At 42.8% G+C, this 20,426-nt stretch overlaps 1 protein-coding gene across 1 annotated transcript in view; it reads left to right on the top strand.

Moving 5' to 3' along the window:
• Positions 1-20,426, top strand: part of GRM8 (glutamate metabotropic receptor 8) — a 751,450-nt gene that overhangs the window by 155,164 nt on the left and 575,860 nt on the right. Inside the window, exon 3 of the mRNA XM_059711703.1 lies at positions 3,587-3,803. Within this exon, the coding sequence (XP_059567686.1) occupies positions 3,587-3,803 (217 nt within the window). The remainder of the gene's footprint in view (positions 1-3,586; positions 3,804-20,426) is intronic.

The following is a 20,426-nucleotide window of genomic DNA, read 5'->3' as shown; positions in this document are numbered from 1 at the left end:
TTCATCTTCACAGAATTCCTCCAAAAGTGAAGGTCAAGCTGCTGAATACGTTTCATTGGAACACAGAAATGCACATGCTCTTGATCTTTGGGAAAGTTTTACCTAGTGAGGGGTAGCTCTCACTGAGTCATCTATTGTCTACTTCCAAGGTCCTCTAGAAGCAAGCAAAAAAGGTGAAAAAGGCCAAGATTTGGTGTGTGGTTAGACATGTGGGGGTGTGTCCTTGCTGAGTAGTCATGTATTACAAAGGCACAAAGACTAATCAAGGGAATAGCCTGCCGAGAGGTGGCCAATGTATCTGGCAGAGAAAGCAAAGGAGGCAGGTCAGACTCGTTTTTTTGTGGACCCACAGTGTTAACAAGCAAGTGAACTTGGTCCCACTAGGATATTAGGATCAGGAAGAATTTGGGTTACATAGGCTAACTCATTGTTATAGTCAATATAGAGACATACAGGTTGTACAGGAGCTGGATGGACCCTGCAGCACCCTGGAGAGCTCCAAGCACATTCTTTTACTGAGAAGTTCAGTGTCACTTCACTGGCCACCATTATGGAGCAGGACTCTCTACATCAGGGGTCCTCAAACTTTTTAAACAGGGGGCCAGTTCACTGTCCCTCAGACCGTTGGAGGGCTGGACTATAGTTTAAAAAAAAAAACTATGAACAAATTCCTATGCACACTGCACATATCTTATTTTGAAGTAAAAAAACAAAACAGGAACAAATACAATATTTGTATTTTCATGTGGCCCGCGGGCCGTAGTTTGAGGACCCCTGCTCTAGATCAAAGGAACCCAGATGTTGAGAGCTTTACACAGATGTGAGGAGGAGAATCAAAACGTTATATGGATTGGGAATCATTGGCCAGGGGGTGTTGGGTGAGGGTTGGATCCCAGAGTGTGCAGGCCTGTATGGGAAGATGGAACTGCAGGCTCTCTGACATCAGGGCACTGATATTGGCTGCAGGATCTGGTGGAGAGCAAAGTTAATTGTTTTATGTATGAGCCAAACTTGCATCTTCAGTTAAGCACCCTGAGTTAGGGCACTTGTAGTCATTTTGGCCTCTGAACTTTCACACCTCAGCATGGGGCAGAGGGGTGATGAGATACACAGTTGCATAGCTCACCCTCCCAAATTTCCTCTCTCCTTTTACTCTTTATAGTTTTCTTGGGTGAGCACACACGTTAACTACCACCTCCGCTGTGTTCCCACCTTTCTTCACCTTCAGTCCCAAAGACACTCAAACTGCAGATCCCACAATATTATTGCCCACTATTTAGAGGCTTTCATTCATCTCACAAGAGTCTCAAAAGAGGCAAATCAAAAGTTAAACTTATTTTTTTTGTCTGACAAATCTCCTTTTTAAAAAATATCTATCTTGGTAAACAGAAAATATCAGGGATCTTAGTGGCCAAAGTCATACAACTGAGAGTCATTCCACATTTATCCCCCCACCTGCACCTTTCCTTGTCTTTCAGATACATATAGGTTCTACACCTTTCCTTTCCCCCCTTCATCACCCAGCTTCTATCCAGCTTGGCAGTTTTATTTCAACAGTCCTGCCCTAGTGCCCTACTTTCCTGACATCTGAAAAGCTGCAGTCCCTGGGGTCTGCCATGCCTTAGCCCACTCTGTGCCTTTGAGATGCTGTTCCCGTGGCTGTGATGTCCTGTCCCGCCTTGTTGGCCAGATTCCCTGCATCTCCTGTACCCCGTCCGGACTTCATGTGCTTCCTTGTACTTCTTTAGCAACATGTTTTCTTCTGTGAGACTGAGAGTCCTCACTTGGATGTATGAATGGATGTTACATTTTAAAGTTTTTTAGGGGGAGATTTGTGGCATGTAGTTATTTGTTACTCGGTTTGAATATAGTGAGGAGAAATGACCTAGGATTTCTAGTTTTGAAAATCTTCTAGCAGTTCACCCCCTTTATATCAGGAAGTCTGTTTTCCCAAAGAAATTATTGTATGGGTTTCTGTTTTGTAATGTTCTTTGGAGAAGTTGGAAAATTTTTTTTATTAAAAGATACATGGTTGGCTATTCCAAAAACTTTTTGTGGTACTCAATCATTATATTAATAATCAGTGAATAGACTTGAAAAGCTATTTATTTAAAACTAGTGGCCCGGTGCACGAAATTCATGCGGGGGGGGGGGGGGGGCGGTTCCCTTAGCCCAGCCTGCACCCTCTCCAATCAGGGACCCCATGGGGGATGTCCGACTGCCAGCAGTCTCGCAATCTGGGACCTCTGGCTCCTAACCATTCATCTGCCTGCCTGCCTGATTGCCCCTAACCCCTCTACCTGCCTGCCTGATTGCCCCTAACTGCCTCTGCCTGCCTGCCTGATCACCCTAACTGCTCTCCCCTTCCAGCCTGATCTTGCCCCCAACTGCCATCCCCTGCTGGCCTGATCTCACCCCCAATGGCCCTCCCCTGCCAGCCTGATCTTGCCCCCAACTGCTATCCCCTGCCGGCCTGCTCACCCTCAACTGCCCTCCCCTGCTGGCCTGATATCGCCCCCAGCTGCCCTTCCCTGCCAGCCTGATCACCCTTAACTGTCTCTGTCTGCCTGATCACCCCTAATTGCCCTCCTCTGTTGGCCTGATGAGCCCCAACTGCCCTGTCTGCTGGCCTGATTTCACCCCCACTGCCCTCCTCTGCTGGCCAATTTGGTTCTGATTGGTTGGTTTCTATCCCAGTCAGTTTCAAAAGCTCCGCCTCCTAGGCAGACATTGGCTGCTCACAGTTGACCCAGATTTGGTTCTGATTGGTCGGTTTCTATGCCAGTCAGTGTCTCTGGGCCTATCAATGGGGCCTGATCAGAAAGGCAGCCCCAGTGGAGGCCTGGAGAGAAATGGAGGCTTGGCTGCTTGCCCAGCCTGGAGAGAAAGAGAGAGGCAAGTGCTAATCAACAGCTGCCACACAGGCTACAGATAAGACCCTGCTTCTCTCTTCAGGCCTCTCTCTGGGCCTGATTTGCAGCCCCCTCAGCAGTCAGTGCTGGGTCGGCACGGCAACCCAGTGCTGACTGCAGGACTGACTTCTGGTTGGTTGAGCCTCCGGTAGTGATGGACTCAGGGTTTTTATATATTAGGATAATTTACCAAAAATATAATCTTAAAACTGAAATACTGAGTGTACAAAAAATCTCATATTAAAGTCTCTGTTCGTCATTGTGTAGCCTTTCTGTTCTAAAGCTAAAACAATGTCAGAGGTTGACCTTTCTGATCCTTGTCTACACCTTCACTGCTGCCTCATTTCTGCACAGATCTTATCACAGACAGAACAAAAAAGCAACAACAACAACAATAACAAACATAAATATTTTGCCTTGCTTTCAGAAACAGTGGAATCTGAAGCAAAACTACATTTTTTCCTTGTTATTTAGAAATGTTCTTTGAAAGAAAGTGAGCCTACAGACCAATGTAAAAGACTTTCTAATTACATTGTTGCTCATAAAACCTTACTTCAGCTTCAGATTGCTGTATCTAGGTTTCTGATATAGTTTTGGCTGTTCAGTCAATTGTGACAATCCATCATTCCGCAGGATTCCTCACGGGTTGAAATGCCCTGTCCTTTGTTTTGCAGATACCTCAAATCAGCTATGCATCCACAGCCCCTGAGCTAAGTGACAACACCAGGTATGACTTCTTCTCTAGGGTGGTCCCGCCTGACTCCTACCAAGCACAAGCCATGGTGGACATTGTGACAGCCCTGGGGTGGAATTATGTGTCGACACTGGCTTCTGAGGGCAACTATGGAGAGAGCGGTGTGGAGGCATTCACTCAGATTTCGAGGGAGATTGGTAAGCATTTATTTATCGGGTGATTGTATTTGGAGGTGACAGGTTGTGGGAGTCCTATCACCTCCAAGCACTTTGTGATCTGTATGAAGTAATGAGAGCTCCTACAGAGGCGTGACCTGGGCTGTCCATTCGAGGGGGAAGCTGGGTTTATCATAAATGTTTGTGTTGTTCATGGCCCATCAAGGTGACACTTTGGTGCTAATTCAGGAAATAGAGCTTCTGACTCAGGCAGACATTTTTAAAAGTTGTCTGTTTTGACAAGGGAGTTTGCTGGCACATAAGAGACACTGTAAATTTGAATAAATGACATACTTTCTGATTGTTCTAGATGGAAGTTTACATTAGCAAGTCATTAAATTAAAAAAAAAGGCAGTGGAATTTACATCGAACTCTAGAGGGATTCAGACTGGTAATCATTTTAAAACAATACTGAAGGAGCCCCCAAGGCTATGCTTCAGCGATATTCTGATTGTCATATTTGACTTCTTGCATTTTCAGTCTTACCTTAAACACTGAAGCTTACAGTGGGATGAAGGGCAAACTGTGAAAACGTGGGTTAGAACAAGGTGCTGATGAACTCCATTCTGGGTTTTTTCAAGGTGCTTCTCCAAATCCCTACAGGCGTCTCACCAGGTGCATGTTTACTTATGAGGTTGTAAATCCATTCCACTGTGTAGGAAAGAAGCACAGCAACACAAAACACACTTAGAGGACAAACCTTATTGCTGGCTGGTCAACAACACACCTTCGTCAATGAAGGGAGATATAGTACTGTTACTTAACAAATACTCTTAAGAACTACTGAATAATATTTACCTATTTTTTCCTGTAAGCGGAATATTTTGTGGAAAAAGGAAAGTGCCTATTGGTGATTTTGACCTTGAGAGAAGAAACTATGTTGTTGATTTCTTGTCTTTCTTGGAGACTTCAACTCAGGAAAAGATCATGGGAGTGATTTGGACTTATCCATAATTAGCAAGGACAAAGGGTTATTGGAATAATTTATTGGAATAAGGCCTTCTCTTGAAAGATTTGCAGATGCCTGGGATCTGTTTTGCATAGACTAGGGCATGAAGATTTATTTTACACATTATTTGGTATGTTTATAATTTGTTCCAGTGCCGTGTTGCTGCATAAGAGCTAGAAGAGGCAAAAAGGCCTGGTGTTGCTGAACAGATTGGATTCACTGATTTAATCAGCCAGCTATTCACACCTGTTGTTAAGTGTCCACGATGCCGTAATGTTTGCTCTTTGGAATTTAAACTTATATCATTATTGCTATAAAAATGATTCAAAACACTTTAAGTGCTGGCAAGTTATATTACCTTCTTGGATAAGAATGCCAAGTTTGTCTTTAGAGGAAATGCTCACTAAAATGAAAATAATAGCTTCTGGAATTAGGATTAATGCATTATTTATGTAGCGGATGTCGGTTCTCACCAGAATGGTAATTCCACAAGAGAAAGGAAACTAATAGAGTATGTATTGAAATTCTAAGTCTTCTGTGGCGATCCTATGTACTCTTCAACTACAGGACACATTTTGTGTGCATGAAACAGATGACTATGAAAAATTAAGTACGGGACACAATCTCCCAATTGTTGGAGAATCTGATAGAATGCATTGTTCTAAAAGTTAAGTGAGATTGTAGTTTTATTCTTTTGACTAAAAAAAGCAATACTAGTTTCAGTTTTTATGGAGCATTGCTAACTTTGGTAACACTGTCACATCAAAGGACTCAGATGGTGCCATTCATTATTCGCATTTCTATCTTAGTCATTATTATAGGAGAAAACAATTTTTGTGCCTTGTGTATGCTCCTGATGAGTGCAATGTGTTTCTTCTATGTCGATCTTTTCAGTATTCTGAGACTTGATTGGCTGTCCATTCTATTTCCATTCTCACTTATCTGGGGATGGAGGAAGGCTGGATTGTCAATTAATATGCAGAATGCTGAAAAGGCCAAATTAGTATCACACTAGAGTATGTCATGGAATATATTAAATATCAAAATCATTCCTCATTTTAATGACAAAGATTTTATCTAGAACAGAAATAGCTGAAAATGAAACCTTTTACATGACAATGATATTAATGGGGTTGGCAAATGGTAGCAACTTAACCCATTCTGAAGTGAACTGATGGCTCTAATGAAAATTCATTAGTTCTGTAACATTTGCTTCTCTTACTATAATATCAGTGACATCTTTGTCACCATGTTAATAGTGTGTTTTCAAAAATTTTAGTATCTTGACTTAGGAGTCAAGTAATAAATTTATTTTCTGGAGCGTCTGCCTATTAATAAAATTATGTATTTTCCCAACTCTTATAAATTTTCCTGTACTCTGTTCTGAATTTCTCCCTTCAGCAACATTCATTACTAAGAAATTTCAATGTAAATTGAGGCTTCCTATGTTTTAGCTCTGATTAATTTAGACAAATCATGGAATATAGTGAAATGAAAATCTGTTTAGTGATAAATTGCTTGTATGGTGTGATTAGAACATTTTTCATTTTGACACAACCTGAGACTTGGGCAGGGCATGGGTCTTTCCTGAATCTTGAACGAAGTTATGAGTAAGTGATGGTCATGAACGGAGACGCCAGTGATGGTTTTCTCTAGTCAAGATCCTTCTGAGGGAGACAGGGACAGGAGCTATTTGACCAAATAAAGACAAATAGTTTCTTGGTACCCTAGCTGTTATAGTCTCCCTCCAATGCATCCTTTACTGTAGGATTTTCACTGAAGAAGGCAACAAAATATATTTGAGATCAGCAAATAGCACAATTTGACTGAAGCATAGTTTGTGTAGTGAGGTATGGGAGACACAATAAGAAGGCTTGACATGGACACCTAGTTGAGTATTTCATCCCATAGGGTGGTAATTTTATCTTTTATGTGCCAGACGATGGAGGAAAATGCTGAGGAGCAAGAGGTCTATCAGGATGTGTATTTAAGATTGTGCAAATGAGAAGTGGAAGATAAGGGGACCAGTTGAGAGACCACTGCAATATCAGTCTCAGTCTGCTAAGTAGGAGAAATGGGGAGATGCTGGGCAAAGCATATAAGCTTTCAGTTATGTAGGAGATGTAATGTACAGAATTGTAACTATAGTTAATTATTAAGAGAGTTGATTTAAGTGTTCTCACCATGCACACACAAAATAGTAACTATGTGAGGTGATGGATATGTTAACTAGTTTGATTGTGGTAATCACTTCACAATGTTTATGTATATCAAAATGTCATGTTGTACACCTTACATTTATGCAATATTTAGTTGTCAATTATACCTCAACAAAGCTGGAAAAAATAAAATTGGTATAAATGACAAAAAAAAAGGCATGGGAATAATGGCCAAGACTTAGCAATGGAAAGCTCAGAGGGTGGCAGAGCGTTCTCTTCTCTTTTTAAAAAATCCTCACCTGAGGATATTTTTTCCACTGATTTTTTTTTTTTTGAGAGAGAGTGTAAGGGAGGGAGGGTGGGAGAAAGGGTCAGAGAGAGAGCAAGAGAGTGAGAGAGTCATCATTGTAAGGGAGACACATCGATTGGTTGCCTTCCACATGAGCCCTGACAGAGGCTGGGGATCAAACCCTCAACTGAGGTACATGCCCTTGACCTGGAATTGAACCCTGGACACTCTACAGAATCACACTGGCTAAGGCAAGTGTTTTTTTCTCTTGATGAGTTTATGGCCATGGGAGGGCCCTCAGTCCCCTTGAAAAATATTTTCATGATGGGAGATGGTCGGAGTTCTTGTGGAAAAATTCAAGGATACCGAGCAGATTTTCATAAGAGAACAGGAACTTTTATGAGCGGAATAGCTGAATGTGTGTGTGGTACAGAGAATCAAGTAGTGTCCTTGTGAGGGGGTATATTCGTTCCCTAGTGCTGCCATAACAACATACCAAAACCCAACAGAAATGTATTGTCTTAGTGCTGGAGGCTAGAAATTTGAAGTCACAGTGTCAGCAAGGCCATGCTGCTTCTGAAAATTGTAGAGAATTCTTCTTTGCCTCTTTTAGCTTCTGGTGTTTGCTATTAATACTTGGTATTTATTGGCTTGTAGACACATCACTCCAACCTCTGCCTATGTCATCACATTTCTCCCTTCTCCATTCTTATGTATTCTCTTCTTGTAAGGATGCCGGTCATGTTGGATTAAAGACCCATTCTACTCTAGCATGACCTCATGTTAACTAATTACATCTGTGGTGAACCTCTTTCCATATAAGGTCACATGCTGAGATACTGGGGTTAAGATATCAGCATATCTTGTTGGGAGAAACACTTTAATACCCATTAACAGGGGGCAATAGTGAAGAAGGGTGTACTTAGGGAGATAATTTCCAGTGACAGGGGTGGGAGTTAGACCAGAAGGACAACAGACTAGCAATAAAGATGAGACCGAATTTTGTTAATGGAGAAGCCTGTAATATAACCAGTTCTGAAGTTCCTTTGGCGTGTTACAGAATTCTACTCTCCCAATCCTGACTATGTGGGTAGACTGGGTTATCTAATGGATAATTCAGGGTTCCAGGCTGGGGAAAGTGGTGGGATCCTAGTGTCTGACTTTCCCAGGATCCTAGGTAGTCAGGAGCATCCCAGTAGGACCACAGTGGGCACTTCCTGTATGGTGGTGCACTGGCTCTTCAAACCCCCTGTCTTGTGTAATTCCAAGATGCTGTGCTTTTTGATGACACTGGAAAATTATGGACATCCAGAGTTCTTTCTGGCCTAATTTATCTTTATGTGCCACTTGGTTTCTTTTGGCTTGAGGGAAGGATAGAGCTTAGTTGCTGAGGGTTGTTAAGACTTAGCTATCACCCATCTTACACACCCTCAGTTGTTAGGACCATAGTCCAATATTTATGTCTGATTTTAATGATCTGGTGTGATGTTTTCCTTGGCATTGTCATAAAGAGGTTGGTAATGTAGACTCCTGCTTTTCCATCCTAAGCTCTGGGGCTCGTAGTTTGTGACTCAGGCAATGACTTCCTTGAGTCTTTAGACAGGTTATTTCGCTTCTTTATCTTCCCTTATTATATTATTTTTTAAAAGAAGACAGGATAATAAATGTTCATACTACCACTGTCATTATAAGGGGCAAGGAAGCTAAAGCTTGAACTTTGAGGATAAAAGGAGTTTGTGAAAGCATTATATTTTTTTCAGTGTGGATTTGCACAGTGTGGCAACACCTCCTTTAATCAGTCATCACATTTATGAGAGATTTATTGAAGATGACAGGCCTGTAAGTCGTCATCACACTTTATGGGGGGCAGACTAGACCTGATTCTGTCAAATCTTCAACCATATGTGACTTTTTCTCCCTAATTTGCAAATGCTGGAAGCTTCTGACTATTGTCTGACACGTGTTCAGAATCTTAAAATCTCAGATTTGGAAGGGACCACAGAGGTCATGGAATTGGCATAGTCTGTTTGAAATGTTAATGCTATAGACCAATTTACTTAATTCATTTTTTTTGTATATAAAATTACACTTGCCAAAATGTTTAATAGTGAATTATTTTTGGTGAGGGTCAAACAATAACATTAGGAAAATTCATTCCTGTTATGCAACTGAAAAGTGCCTACTGATCATATTTTTAAACTACCTCAGTACTGTATTAAAAGAAAGCATTTTTCCCCTCTTGGGTTATAAACAAGAACTGCGTTTCTATGAACTGAAATGGATTCATTTCAAGATTAAAACAAAGTATTTTCAATGACACAGAGAAAGGAATACATAAAGAACAGCCTTTTCCTTCAGATGTGCAATGCTTTGGAAAAATGACTTCCAGCAGGCAAAAATCAATTTGACAGAAGTATTAATGTTGTAAAATACTGCGGATGAAAGGAAACATTTTAATTCAATTGAAAATTTTACTTTATATTTTTACAGCTGAGTTCCATTGATAACACCACATTTCAAGTTGCAAATTACATTTAATTAATATTAACACCAGGTAATTGGCAAGAAGAACTTCAAAGGAGGGCTGAGGAAGTTGCAAATTGGAACTGCGGGTGCCATGGTCATGCAGAAGCTTCACAGGGACCCAAAGAAAGTGTATATGATTTTAACAATTACTGCAGAACCTGATCAAATGGAGCCTCATTTCAAAGCTGTTCTTCACCCTCACCTTTCTCACTATTTAGGACTTAGCAACTGCTAAGTAGCAACAGCTGCTGTTCGTGTAAAACAGCAAACAGCATTCAATACATGCTTTCAAACCTACGATCCTGATGCTGTCATTTAGTGTTTAGTCAACAATCACAGTTTGATGCCGTGGAACGTACTTTGGAGTCAAGAACTTCTTTAAATTCTTCTTCTTCAAGCAGGAGACTTTGAGGATTAATTTCCTTGTCTGCTAAATGGAAGGCCTCTGCTCAGTGATCATCAACCGAAAGAATACGTGGAAATGCTCTTCGTAAACTGGAATGTGCCATGTGATATCAGGAATTGCGAGTGTGAATATGGACTTTTTTCGCCCTCAGTGTGTGGCCAAGCTGTATGTTATTATGCAGGTCCTGGAAGTACTGCCTGCTGCGTGGGATAAGTAGCCAGAGGGCTTTGCTTGATTTGTTAATACCTTCACTTTTGGTCATATTCTGTCTGAAAGGTCAGACTGGAGGATTGTGAGTGGCTCAACCACCTCTCTGTTCCCCTTACTAAGTTCTCCACAACCACTGTGGTAGGTCTCCCAGCCTGATTTATTCCTGTCATCCTTGCTCACCAAAATTACTTATCGTGTCACCTGACAGCTGTCCTTGCTCGGGTCTGATCATTCAGTGCCACGTGAAAGGGTTGAGATCAGGACAAGTGTGGGCTATCTTGACTTGTCCTTAGCGATGTGCTCCTGTAAGTCCCTGGGCTGTGGCACCACTTGTCACTATGATTGTAATGCCAATTTCTCTGTAGATGTCTTCCACTCAGAATTTGTTTTTTTCAGTGGAAGGACCACCAGTATACAGCAGTGTCCTCATGAACATCTGTTGAATGGCCATTGTCCCCAGATTCCTGGTTGTGCTGGTACCATGAGCTTGGAGGTCAGGCTTGCTCCGGCTCTGGGAACTGAAGGTCAGAGAGGTTTTCAACAATGGCTTTTGCATTTTCTTTGCTAATGTGTAGCCTATGTGGGAACTCAAGGGACATCCATACTGTTAAAACGCTTAGAATTCATTAAAAAAATTACTGGCAAACACCAAAGCCTGTAACCTGTAGGCTCATCCCACCCCTAATCCCTCAGGCCAGATAATGCTGTGGAATGGTTAAGAGCATCTTACCACTGAATTTGAGTTCTAGATATGTCATATACTAGCTATGAGACCTCAGGTGAACTACTTAATCTTCTGCCCCAATTTCCCTATCTGTAGGATGGGGATAATGACTGTATAAGAATTGAATGAGCCGAGGCCGGTTTGGCTCGGTGGATAGAGCGTCAGCCTGCGGACTGAAGGGTCCCAGGTTCGATTCCAGTCAAGGGCATGTACCTGGGTTGCGGGCATATCCCCAGTGGGAGATGTGCAGGAGGCAGCTGGTCGATGTTTCTCTCTCATCGATGTTTCTAACTCTCTGCCTCTCCCTTCCTCTCTGTAAAAGATCAATAAAATATATATATATATATATATATATATATATATATATATATATATATATATATAAAGAATTGAATGAAAGCATCATTACAAAGATGGCTCATGGCGAGTGCTCAACAACTTCTGACTCAGGTCTGTGTTAGAAGCCCATCTTCACCAATGGAGACTGGATAATGGCCCTGAGCCTGTATCCAGTTTGCTCAGTGAGCAAATAAGAAGGCAAAGTGAGGCCTAAATAAGTGCTTAATTAAAGACAGACAACATCTCCATTCCTGAAACTTGCTTTGCACCTCCTAGCAGTAACAAATCCTATGCTATTTTTTTTTCTTAGCATGACTAATATGCTACATGGAATAGTGTTGGCACCTAATTGAGTGCATGAATTAATTAAATACTAGTCAATGTTGGCTCACCAAATCTGCTTGCTCCTCTTCCTTTTTGAACCTTCTAAATATTAGCCAATTCAGCCATCATTTACTGTGTACCACCATGCATCAGGTCACACTGGGCTAGGTTTTCAGGATACTAGCTGGTCCGTGTGTATCAGAGGATGCAGAGATGCAAACAAATCATTACACATGGATGTGGCCCTTGCCTTAATGAAGGCATCATTGAGAGGCATTGCCCGAGAACACCATGCCTGAGACAGGACCTTCTGCAGTTCATGTAACAAAAAGACCTGGCATAAGGCAGTGCAAGGTGGCAGGTGGACTTCAAGCTCAAATGGAGTATACCATGTGATGTGAAAGCAATTAATTTTGGTAACTTCAACAGAAACATTGCTTTTTGAAAAAAGAGGCAGCACCAAAAACTGAGTATAGGCTATGATGTCAACTTTGTAGTGTTGTGTATATTTGAGAAATGTTTAATATGTGTAATATATATAGTTTTTGACAATTCTTTTTTCTCAGTCTACTGATGACCAGTCAGATGCGTCCACTTATAGACAGTGTGTGATGCCCTACAGTGTGTGACCCCTGTTCTCCCTGATCACTCCCACCCAGCATCACACTTGCCCCTTGAAGCAGTTTCAGTTTTGTTCAGTTTCTGAGTCAAGGCCAAGACCAATACTTTGTCCCCAACCTCCGCCCACACGTTTCTGAGCTCTGGTTTTTGCCATGATGGATCCTGTCTCTGGGGGTCCCGGAGTGATCCTTGAGCCCCTTTACAGGTTATTGCAAACTTACAGTGTTGTCCCACCCTTGACTCGCACTCTGGACCCCTGGGACTTTGGCCTCTGAGGTTTGGGCCATGACATACTGTCTCTTTCCGGTCAAGCCCTCAACTTGATGGGGGTCGGGGGGGGGGTGTCTGTCCTCTGCCGGTACCATCACCCAGCCGCTGAGGGCTGACTCTGCATGAAGCCACTGAGCAGAGCCCAGCCTATCTATGGGGCCCCTAGTGTGTGCTGGGGCCCAGCCTGTCTTTGTTGTCTTTACATTTCTCATGTCTTTCTAGTGTTATATCCCTAGAATAAGGGAGTTCAGTCTGTCTCAGGTGATGCTTTGAGTTTCTCTCTCAGGGATTCCCATGCAAATACTTAGTAAGGCTAGGATCTGTCATATAAACAGTGTGGGCCCTGTTCTGAGCTATTTTTTCCTGTTACCTAACTCTCATTGCCAAATGTATAAGTTTCTGAGGACTGCCATAACAAAGTACAACAAACTGGGTGCTTAAACAATATAGATCAGTTGTGTCATGATTCTGGAGGCTAGAAGTCCAATTTCAAGATGTCAGCAGGGTTGGTGCCTTCTGAGGGCGTGAAGGGGAATCTGGCCCGTGCCTCTGCTCTAGTCTTTGGTGTTCCCCGGCATGTAGGTGCCTCGTTCTGATCTCCACCTTTATCCTCACATGGCATTGTTACTGTCATGTGTGTGTTTGTGTGTGTGTGTGTGTGTGTGTGTGTCTGTCTGTCTATATCCAAATTTCTCCTTTTTATTAGGGCCCACTCTACCCCAACATCTCATATAAGATGAGTATGACCTCCTCTTAATTAATCACATCTGTAATAACCCTTAATTGATTGCATTTGCAATGAAAATAAGGTACCATTCTGCCTGGCTTGTGTGTCTTAGTGGTTGAGTGTCGATTTATGAACGGTCATGGTTCAATTCCCAGTCAGGGCACATGCCCAGTTGCAGGCTTGATCCCCAGTGTGGGGCATGCAGGAGGCAGCTTATCAATGATTCTCTCTCATCATTGATGTTTCTATCTCTCTCTCCCCATCTCTCCCTCTCTGAAATCAACAATAAAAATATATTTTAAAAAAATAGAAGAAAATAAGGTACCATTCTGAACTACTGGGAGTTAGGACCTCAGCATATGAAATTTCGAGGACAGAATTCAGCCTATAACACCAGCCATAACTGTTGATTGAGCCCCGATTTATGGAGTTCTGTCTAAACAAAACCCACATTTGTCTTGGTCCTGGAGATAGATGTTAGGTCTTGATTGCCCGGCTTGTCTGTGGGATCAGTTTCTGTAACCAGGTGAGCCAGCCCCGTGCCCCTTTGTCCTCGCCAGCTGCTCCGTGCACGCCTCCCCACTGAACACCTGAGTCATGACAAGCGTGTGCTGCGCCTGCTGTGCCAGCCCCAAGAAAGTGCCCTCTTTTATTTCCCTTCCCAAAGTCATTTCCTCGTTAAAGCCATTCTGTTTGGCAACTCCAGAACTAGATGCGAGCAATCTGTACTTTACTGTGTTGACAGAGAACATAATGTACAAGCACCTTCTGCAGAAAGGAAGCAACCTCAGAACCCATTTATGTCATTTCTGTGGGTCCTCAAAGAGTCCACCTGAGAATTCGTGTGTTTTCCTTCATAACTCAATCAACTAAAACCATAATTACAGTTTTCTTGAAAATATCGGGCTCAAAAAGAGTACAATCAGGAGGCTATCAGATGAACAGCTTATTGAAAGAGGTGCCGTTATTTCCAGGGTTATGTCCCGTGACAAAACCGGCTGCACAGTCTTTGTTCTCCAACATCTGCATGTTTGACAGATACTGGGCTTCTTTCGATGTTACCTGGAGAGAGCCATTTCGTGATTCATTGGGGGCCCCACAGGGAAGGCAGGGGAAAGGAGAGAAAGTGCAACCCAAGTCAGCACATTTTGTTTCTTGTTAACAGCTCTGGGAGGAGGTTTGCTCAGGAAAGAAATTTTAAGTAATGATTTAAACATATCTTCTGGCAGTTGTAGCAGTGAAAAAAAAATAGTGCCTCTTGCAGCAGCTCAGATGCACTTCGCAGGCAGTGGTACTCAGGGCCATGGGACTCTGGGGCCACATTTGCATCGGTATCATGGCTGGTATGCACATAAGAGGCTATTAAGGGAAAGAGGGATGTACTGAGGACATTGCTAGCCTTGTGTGTTTGATGTTATGGAGGGCAAGCCCTGTGTTCCCCTTCAAAAGGACGCTTGATGTTATTGCCAGAAGGAATCCGATGTTAGATGGAACTATTTGTGGGAGTTGATGTGACATTTCATTCAACAAAAATTTGAGCACCTACTGTGTGATGGGGCCCCATTGGAGGAGGTTAGGGATTAGGAACTGAATGAGTCCGACCTGATGCCTGCCCCTGTAAGGATTTCCAGTTACTCTTCTTTCCTTACATTTCTTGTGTCCTTTTAGTTTGCTATCTCCAGGCTATGAGAATTCAACCTAAACCCACATGGTGAGATGCCTTGGACCAGGAGTCCACAAATATGGTAAGAGAGGGCCTAGATCTGTCCCATCAACGACTTGACCCCGTGGGTGATGTGAAGATGCCAGAGTTCTATTGAGGTACCCATAGGGTACTGGGGAAGGGTCAGATATTTGAAGGACAAAGTACAGGATGTCCGCCAAAAATGTATAAACACTTCAATAGCTGAAAGCTCAATTTTGAAAATGAAGTATATTTTAATAAATACTGTTTTATAATTATTCAAAGTGTGCGTATACATCTTTTGGGACATCCTGGACTGAGGAAGCTCATCAGGTGCAGGTGTTTGGGAACACCCTTTCAGGTGGGTGAGGAGCTCCATTTAGCGATGCAGAGCATGGGTCAGAGATTATGGTAGTGGTGATAACCGGAATTGACTGCCATGTGGCAAGAGACTCACTCATCTTTCATCCTAGAATTCCTGCCCATCCCCCATGTTGGTGGGGTTAACATTTCCTTTGTTCTGAGATTATTTCCAGGAAGCCTTCTCATCTCCACCCGCTTCTCCTCCCAGAGAAACCTAAGTTAGTTTTCTCTTCTGTGAGTTCTCTCACATAAGAACAAATCCAGACTTAGAGAAAGAGAGACTACTCAGAAGAAAGACTATTGCAATAGAGAGAATACTGCCAACTCGGACATCGCAAGCATTGCACAATCAAAGAGAAAAATGCTTTTCTTTTATATCTTTGGGAGGAGTAAACAAAGCTTAAAAGAAACTTTTCAAGGGAAGTTTGGGTAGCCAAAGGGGAAAGGACCAGTGGGGTCTGGCATGAAGGTGTCCTGCTGTGGTCAGCGGATTCCCAAAGGGACACGGTCCATTTTTCAGTGTTGCTCAGATTTGGAGGCAGACAGTGTTCAGAGGCATCTAGGAAGGAGAGAAGCCTGGCTAAAAAGTTTTGTCAAGACAAAGTGGAAGGTGAGATGAGTGTTATGCCCAGATTTCAAGATTCCCAAGAGCCCACCAGGGAGCCAGCAAGTCCAATGCAAAAGCAAAGAGTCTTTTATTCAAACCCGGGTCTGGCTCCCGTACCCTCCTTACTGACACAGCAGCAGGTGGCAGAGAGAGACCTAGCTCAGTGTGAAGAGGAGTTTTATAGGGGGGTGGAGTAAGGGCAGGAGAGGGGACTGTGGGCCCTGCCAATTGGCCAGGTGCAAGTCAGTGTCTCGTTACACAGGATGTGGTCATATCGATGGCGTGCACTTCCCTTGATTGTCATTGGTTAGTTTAGAGAAATCCTGGGTGTGGCTAGCAGAGGCTTGGGCTTCCGGGAAGAAGCCTTGCCGAGCACATGGCTCTGCCCAAAAATGGAGGACCCAGGGTAAGGTGGAGGGCGTAGTCCTCGCCCTTTCAATGAGGGCAACTGTGAACACGTGATCAGTTTCTGTGGTACCATGCAGCTACTGCACCACGTTGTGTTTTAATTCTCTCTCTTCCTTCAGAAGTGGGACACATGCCTTGCTTTACTTTGTGACATTTGTGATTTATAGGAAGTAAACATCTGGAAATATATTTCTCATATGTCTTTAATCTTTGTCCACAGCTCCTGGTTCACAGCTTTTAAAACCTTGGAATTTCCTAAGGAATGAAAGCAGTAACTATGTCTTTTGTTATGTTAACAAGGTGACATTTGGAAAGCACCTAAGGATGTGGGCTGGTTGACAGCCAACCAAGATTAGAGGTTTCCAAATTTTAGTCCCATCCCCAACCTCCTGGGAGGGAAGAGGGACTGGAAATTGAACCAATTGCCAATGGCCAATGAGTTAATCAATCAAGCCTATGTAATGAAGCCTCCATAAAAAAGCGGGCTCAGAAAGCATCTGTGCTGTAAAAAAGAAGGAACTCTTACCATTTGCAACAGCATGGATGGAACTGGAGAGCATTATGCTAAGTGAAATAAGCCAGTCAATGAAGGAAAAATACCACATGATCTCACTCATTCATGGATAATAAAGACCATTATAAACTTTTGAACAATAATAGATACAGAGGAAGAGCTGCCTCAAACAAATTGTCAAACTGCAGCGGAAAGGCTGGGGAGGGTTGGGGGGCAGGAGAGAGGGGGGTAAGAGATCAACCACAGAACTTGTATGCATGCATATAAGCATAACCAATGGACATAAGACACTGGGGGGTAAGGGAGGCCAGGGGATTGTCAAGGGCGGGGAAAAAAAGGACACATATGTAATACTCTTTGTAATACTTTAAGCAATAAAAAAAGAGAAAGCATCTGGGTTGGTGAACACATGGAGGTTTGGGGAGAATGACATACCTGGAGAGGGCATGGAAGCCCTTTCCACATACCTTGCCCTATACATCTCTTCTATATGGCTGTTCCTGAGTTATATCCTTGTATAATAAACCAGGAATCTAGTAAATAAATTGTTTTTCTGAGCATTGCAAGCTGCTGTAACAAATTGATTGAACCAAAGGGGGGTTGTGGGAACCTCTGATCTATAGTCAGTCAGTCAGAAGTACAGATAACAACCTGGCCTTGCTACTGGTATCTGCATCCAGGGAGAGGACCATTGGGACCCTCAACCTATAGCCGGTCAATCAGCAGCACAGGGGATAATCAGGGCTTGCGATTGGCATCTGAAGTGTTGGGTAGGCATGCAGTCTTGTAGGACTGAGTCCTCAACCTGTGGAATCCGGTGTTAGCTCTGGGTAGCTAGTGTCAGAATTAGTTGAATTGTAGGATACCTGCTTGTGCCCCCAGAATCCCCTGTTGTGGAGACCACTCCCCATATACACACATTGGAATGGTACCAGAACCAATTTAACCTTTGTATAGTGTTATAGTTGTAAGGTCTAGAAAGTGCTCTAAAAATGCTTATTGAATGAGTGAATATATAAACACATGGCAGGTGAACATATCCTGGTGATGGGACATCAGGTAGTTCGCAGGAGGAGGTAGGTAGATGGACAGGCTAGCAATATACATGAAACTGTTCTGTGGATGGCGGTGGACGCAGCCCAGGGTAAGGATTCAACATCACAGACTACCCGCTGGCGCTTGGGGGACATGGGGTCTGGGAGCATGGCTGGGTCTGCAACAGGAAGTTACATGGGATAGAGGGGGAACCAAGAAATCAAAGTTCAGGGCCAGGTTTAAGTTGAAACAGAAGCAGTAGTATAAGTAGATGACACCAAGTAGGATGCCCAGATTGCTAAACTTGATTCTGAGAACCATAACCAGACAGTGGATCTGCATTTCTGGTGGGGCAGAGGTTAAGGCCCAGAGCTCCACCAGGTCTGACAAATAGGGTGGAAGCAAAATCAGAAGGTAGGTGAATATACTGAATGTATTATTCCTCTTTCAGCTGGTTTCCTGGGTTCCTGGAATAGAAGCTTGTGATGTCATTCATGACTGCAAGATGTCCTACAGGTGTAGGGCTTCTGATATGTAGACTTCTGACTTCAGGCTCTGGGCAGCTTGTTTATTCATGACTCATTTGACAAGTGATTAGAGCCCATACAAAGTTCCAAGAACTGTGTTAGATGCTGGGAACTCACAGATCTGGTCTCTGGCTTCAAGGGGCTTAGATTCTAGTGGGGAGATTGATTTGAAAAGAAAACAAACCAGCAAACTGATAATTATACATTTAAGCTAACAAGTATAAATCATTAGATATTAAGACAGAAACAAATACATGATTATGGTTTACTTGGGAGACAGCTGGGAAGCCAGTGTGGCTTGAAGCCAGCCAGGGAGAGGGTGGCAGCATATGAGATGAGGAGCAGGGACTGACTAGTTTCCTGGGCCATGGCAGGAAGCATGGATTTTATTCTCAAGCAATGGAAAGCCCATGGTACGATTGAGACTTTAAGGAGATCATGTTCAGAAACTGGATTATACTGGAAAGATGGTTTGGAAGTTTATTTCAGGGAAGGTGTGGGTGTAGTTTGGACCAAAGTGGTGTGTGATGTCAACGTCACACAAGGCACAGAGGTGTGTGATCTGGTGCAGGCACAAGTAGAATCAAAGCTCAGGCTTGAGGGAATGAAGTGACTTTACACTATGGGATCTAAGACATTGAAACAAAACTCCTTTAAGATTTGTTGGCCAATAGCCTTACATTGGGATGGCTGTGTCCAAAATGACTATGTGACTCCCCTAAAAGGAGATTCAGAGGTGGGAAATTAAATGAGTTATTTCCTAGCAAAATTCACTCCATCTAGTGCTTCAGTGAAAAAGAGCTAAAAAGGTAAGTATCCCCCAGTTTATTGTTACTTTTTTTTTCTTCAACGAAACCATTTAGAGATCGTATTGCTTGGGTTCTAGGAGTTCCTGAAATTTAGAGTTCTTGTTTATAGGTCTGAACATTTCCCTCTTAAGTCGTATTTCTTGCTTTTTCACTCTTGTGTTACTGATTCATTTTGAAGACTCAGTAAGCGTTATGCAGTTTTATGACCATTTGTGTGCTCTCACAATACAGTGGTGCTCCTGCAAACACTCTGGGTCCACATCCTTAAGGGTCATCGAAATGGGTGCTTTGCCACTTTGGTCTTTAAAAATTAGGTTTATTGCATCTTTCAGTTATAGTATGTAAAATTACAATCTGGCCCAACTACTTTTGATGTATAAATCCCAACATGTACCCTATTTTATTAAATGTGAATATTGGCTAACTTCAATAAAGCTTCAATTGAAGATGGAGGCTGTTTTCTCTCTCTCTCTCTCTCTCTCTCTCTCTCTCTCTCTCTCTCTCTCTCTCTCTCTCTCTCACTGTCCTCAAGTCCAAGATTCTCCTCGGATCATTCATTGAAAGGAGAGGACCCTAATATTTATTAGTGCACTTACTTTACAAGTACCTTCTAACTGAGTTTTCACTATACCATGAGGCATGCACTATCCTTTTATACAAATGGGAAAACCAAGACTCAAAGTACGGAACAGCCCCAGATAACCTGATTAGTAAGTGATACAAACCCAGGGTTCTCTGATCAAAAGTTCATGTTTTTTAGTACAACTTGCTATTTCTCTTTTGCGGTTGCAGACTTTGGTTTCTGCTGTCAGGATTCCCATTCTTGCCTTGCCAAGCTGCAGGGAGGACCAAGAGACAATGCTCTTTTAACAGCCTAATTTCTTAGCTTTCCATTCTCCTCTCACTCATTGTGATCAGTGCCACATATTATAACCTGAGCCTTTTCCACTGTGCCTGTGTGGATCCTCCTCCATCTCCTGGGAAGGCTGCATCCCTAGTGTCTGTCTGAAGCTCTTTTCATTCTTTAACACCCAGTATTAAAGATACCTCCCTAGAGAAGCTGTTCCGGGTTCCCTTGAGTAGCGTTAGTTGAGCTCTATTCTTGAATTGCAGT

This window comes from Myotis daubentonii, chromosome 10 (assembly GCF_963259705.1).
Source record: "Myotis daubentonii chromosome 10, mMyoDau2.1, whole genome shotgun sequence".
NCBI lineage: Eukaryota > Metazoa > Chordata > Mammalia > Chiroptera > Vespertilionidae > Myotis > Myotis daubentonii.
This window is presented reverse-complemented; position numbering and strand designations above follow the sequence as displayed.